This window comes from Limulus polyphemus, unplaced genomic scaffold (genome assembly GCF_000517525.1).
Source record: "Limulus polyphemus unplaced genomic scaffold, Limulus_polyphemus-2.1.2 Scaffold578, whole genome shotgun sequence".
In the NCBI taxonomy this organism is placed as follows: Eukaryota; Metazoa; Arthropoda; class Merostomata; order Xiphosura; family Limulidae; genus Limulus; species Limulus polyphemus.
The window spans coordinates 35,279-39,479 of NW_013666188.1; the positions used below are offsets into that span (position 1 = coordinate 35,279).

Consider the following 4,201-nt stretch of genomic DNA (forward strand, 5'->3'; position numbering starts at 1 on the left):
TATTTTTAATCTTAAAATGAATATTACTTTGCATGATACATAGGCAACATGCAAAAAGAAAAAAAAAGACATTGCTTTACAATCCTTAAGACTTAATAACAAAATTTTATATTTTGCATATGAAAGCATTGTAATGTTTACTGATAATCTGCCAAATTTCATTAACATTCACTTACTTAACATTTGGTCCCAGGGACTGAGCCCATCCTGAAAGAGTTAAATCAGCTGTAAGAACAGCTTTAAACTAGGACTAGACAATGGTGAGGATCAAGACAAATTAAATACAGAAAAAATAAGATGTAGAGAAAAATGTAGTGAAGATAAAAATTATAGAAGTGAGTTTAAAGGGTAGACTAAACTGTTGCTATATTAATTAAATACTAGAAGTATAAGAAATAAAACATGACTTTAGAGCACTAGTTGAAATGGAGAATTTTAATATAATGGGAATAAGTGAAACTTCTTTAAATGTAGAATATTTTGATTACAGAAATTTCTTTGAAATACAGGGTTATAGTTTATGTAATACTGATAGTTATAAAAAAAAAAGAGGGAGAGGAGTGGCTTTATATGTAAAATGTGAATTACATTTTGCTAAAGTTGAAGGTATTAAATATAATAGCAAGGAAATTGGATCTATTTGGGTTTATGTTAGTGAATATAGAGGGGAGAAGTCTTTTAGTTGAAATTTGTTACAGATCACCATATTTAACCAATGAAATGAAGGAACTATATATCAAGATTAATATTTCAGGTGCTAATGAGGTCACAATTATGGAGTATTTTAATTTAAGCCATATAGAATGAGAAATATTAAGAGTCAAACCAAGAGAAAAAAAAACTGTTCAGTATAATTTTATTCAACAACTAGTCAGGGAACTTACTTGGAACAATGCTGTTTTAGATTTATCATTGAATTCTAATACAGAAATTGTTGAAAGGGTGAAGATAAGAAAAGTCTGGCAAAAGTTTGAAAAAGGTCAAAATACTTTGAGATGAAATTCTTCTCCTGTTCAGAAACTATAGAAATCATCAAAGCGAATGATCTCTCACTAAAGCATGATAATGGCCCTAGCAACATCTGCTGTATTTGTCAAAGTTTATTCACCATTCATACTCTTGAATAGACTTAACCTTTACCTGTCAACACCATTTCCATCACATTTAATCCTTGTGTCTTTAGTCTTTGTCACAATATTAAACCTTGTATTGTTTAGTACTGATCATACCTGAAGAAGACAAACCAGTGTTCTGTCAAAACACTAGAATGTTCCACCATCAATAACATTCTTCTTTATGCTTATAAATCATTGTTTGCTAACCTATTATTAAGGTTTTCTTTAAATACATTAAAGGTAAGGAAAATTTCAGGATGGGTATAAGGCCTTTGAGTGATGATAAAGAAGGGCTCACTTTTGATGATTATAAGGTGGTTAGATAACTAAATTCTACTTTTTTTTTCATTTTTTACAAATGAAAATTTAAGCAATACTCCTAATTTTAAACAGTTGCTAGATGGAATCAAGATAATCACATCAGTTTTGTGGTTACGAAAAAATTGGGAAATTTAAAAAATATGGAAGATAATATTTTCCCAAGGATTTAAAAAAGTTTATGGATTGAATATGTGAGCCACTTGATATTTTTTATAAGTCCTTGAATAGTGGGCAGGTGCCAAAGGATTGGAAGTAGACTAATGTTACTCCTCTTTCCAAAGAGGTATTAAAAATTGCCCAGGTAATTATAAGCCTATTAGTCTAACATCATGGCAGAAAAGGTTTTGGAAAGACTGAGAAAAGATACTTTGCAAAGTAATTTAACAAAGTTTAAAATTTTGTTTGATAATCAACATGGTTTCACTAGAGGAAAATCTTGACTTACTAATCTTTTGACATTCTTTGAAGAGATAACTGCTCAAAAAGATGACAGAAAAGTGTGAATTTTGTATATCTGAGCTTATATAAATCATTTGACAAGGTGCCACATAAAAGCTCAATGTTATGACCTTTGTTCTTTTCGATTTACATCAATGACATAGTTGAAGGAATGGTCAATACATTGCTTAAACTTGCTGATGATATCCAGGTCTAAAGTGTTGCTGGCTGTGAGAAGAAGGATGCTGCTTTTCAAAAGTACTTAGGTTATTTGGTTAGTTAAGGTGATGGTTTTTTAATTATAAAAATTCAAGGTAATGCATATGAGCTCTTATAATGTAAATTAAGTATACTTTTGATGGAAATAACCTTAACAGTGCTAAGGAAGAAAAAGATCTTGGTGTTTTGGTTGGTCAGCATCTTAAGCCACCTAAGGTGTTGTTACTGTTATTAAGGTAAACAGGATAATAAGATGTATCTTAAAAATATTGAATACAAGTCTAAAGAGGTAATAATTTCATTGTAACACTCGTTAGGTTTCATTTAGAGTACTGTATTCAGTCTTAGCATCATTACCTTAGGAAAGACATTGAATTGTTGGAAAGGGTTCAGAGAGAGGCTATTAGGATGATACTTGGGAAAGAATGGGTGGCATATGAGGACAAGTTACAATCTATGAAAAAAGACGAATTAGAGGGAATTTGATTAAGGTGTTTAAGATTGTTAAGGGAACTGATAGTTCTGGTACATAATCTTTTTTTGTCCTATTTAATGGTGAAAATGTTATGACTAAGGAACACAAATATAAATTTTGTTTTTCTAACAGGGTGTTTGACCTATCACTCAGATGGGATGCTTTGAGATGTGGTAGATACAGTAAATTTGGAGTTTAAACAAAAATGTGATAAATATTTAAATGCTAATTGTTAGCTTTGAGGGTTTTTTTGTTTTAGTTTAGTTTTAAAGGACTCGACAGTTTATTAAATTACAAAATATAAATAATCATTCATAAATACTTAAGTTAAAGACATACTCACATCGTTATTTTTATTAGGTGTTTTATATTAAGCATTTGGTGGACAGGACAGATTTATTAGTAATAAAAAGTAGGTTCAGGTGAGTAGCATTTCCAAATAACTGAAAAATCTATAATGTCCACTAAATTTAAATTTTGGTTATTAGAGATACTTTCATCACCACCTGTTAAAGAGTGAAAAAGCTTAACCTTTAGTTTTACGATTTTTCCGGTTATGCCTGGTGTGGTGATTGACAATGACAGTTTACCGACTGCTACTGGTACTAGAAACAGAACTTGGAAGATAAATTCCTATGGAAAAATATCTCATTAAAATTACGTTTATTTCTGTATTCAACAATTAATACACTTAAAACTAAAAGTTAAACAGTGATGCCTGATTGACTAAAGAAAACGCTAGAGCCTACATACTATAACAGTATAAGTTATAACACTATTAACAGTGGTACAGACATTTTAAGTAACAGTAACATCAGTTACTAAGCTCATAATGTATATATTTGTTTTTAATTAAGTCTTACATTGTTACTAACCCTCATTTTCTAATTATTTATACTAGTATTGCTACTATTACAAATAATTATTATACAGTCTGCTAGTGAAATGAGTAAAACTAAAAGTGAAATATTTTCGCAAGTTAGACTTAAGAGTACGTCTCCACTAGTAAATTGGTGCTAGTAATAGTAGAAATAATCTTAGTCTTAGCCCAAATACCGGATTAGATTCAGACTAGTCCCATTTTCTAATTTGTAAATATAATAAGACTGTGAAGTGTTATCTGTATAAATAGTACTAGTATTGTATTAGTATTACTCAAATAAGACCAAGAGTCAATTGACTGTTGAGTGTTGTTAATACTAATACCTACTATTTTGTTACTAAATGAATCTAGATGTAGGACTAGAACCAGTAGTAAACTTATATTACAATAATATTATATATATGCATGTATTTTTAACTAATCACTTACAATTCTTTAATCAACATCTTTCTAGTAATTTATAACGGTTTACAAGTACAATCATCTTCCACCTTCACATGGGGGGGGGGAAAAAGGAGTTGGATGACGTCATAAACATTATTGACTTGATATTTAATCAATAAACTTACTGAAAACGTGAAGACAAAACATATTTTGTAATTAAAGAAAACACGATAAAATTTGCTAACCAAGTAATAGTACTTTAAAAAATAGAAAATTACATTAAATAATTTTTCAAATAAACTCTAATATTCGTTTGAATTAAAGTTACAAAGTGCCACACAGAAAAGAAGGAAGTTCCTTCATAAA

General features: G+C 29.5%; 1 protein-coding gene across 2 annotated transcripts in view; it reads right to left on the bottom strand.

The window, feature by feature from the left end:
* LOC106459226 (phosphatidylinositol transfer protein alpha isoform-like) overlaps window positions 1–3,977 on the bottom strand; it is a 29,614-nt gene extending 25,637 nt beyond the window's left edge. Inside the window, exon 1 of one of the 2 annotated variants that reach the window (XM_022385665.1) lies at window positions 2,912–3,039. In XM_022385665.1, coding sequence (XP_022241373.1) covers window positions 2,912–2,946 — 35 coding nt within the window. In that variant the 5' untranslated portion in view covers window positions 2,947–3,039. Of the gene's footprint in view, window positions 1–2,911; window positions 3,040–3,880 lie in introns of those variants that run through there. The other variant, XM_013918828.2, reaches the window with a different exon arrangement.
* Window positions 3,978–4,201: the final 224 nt, after the last annotated feature.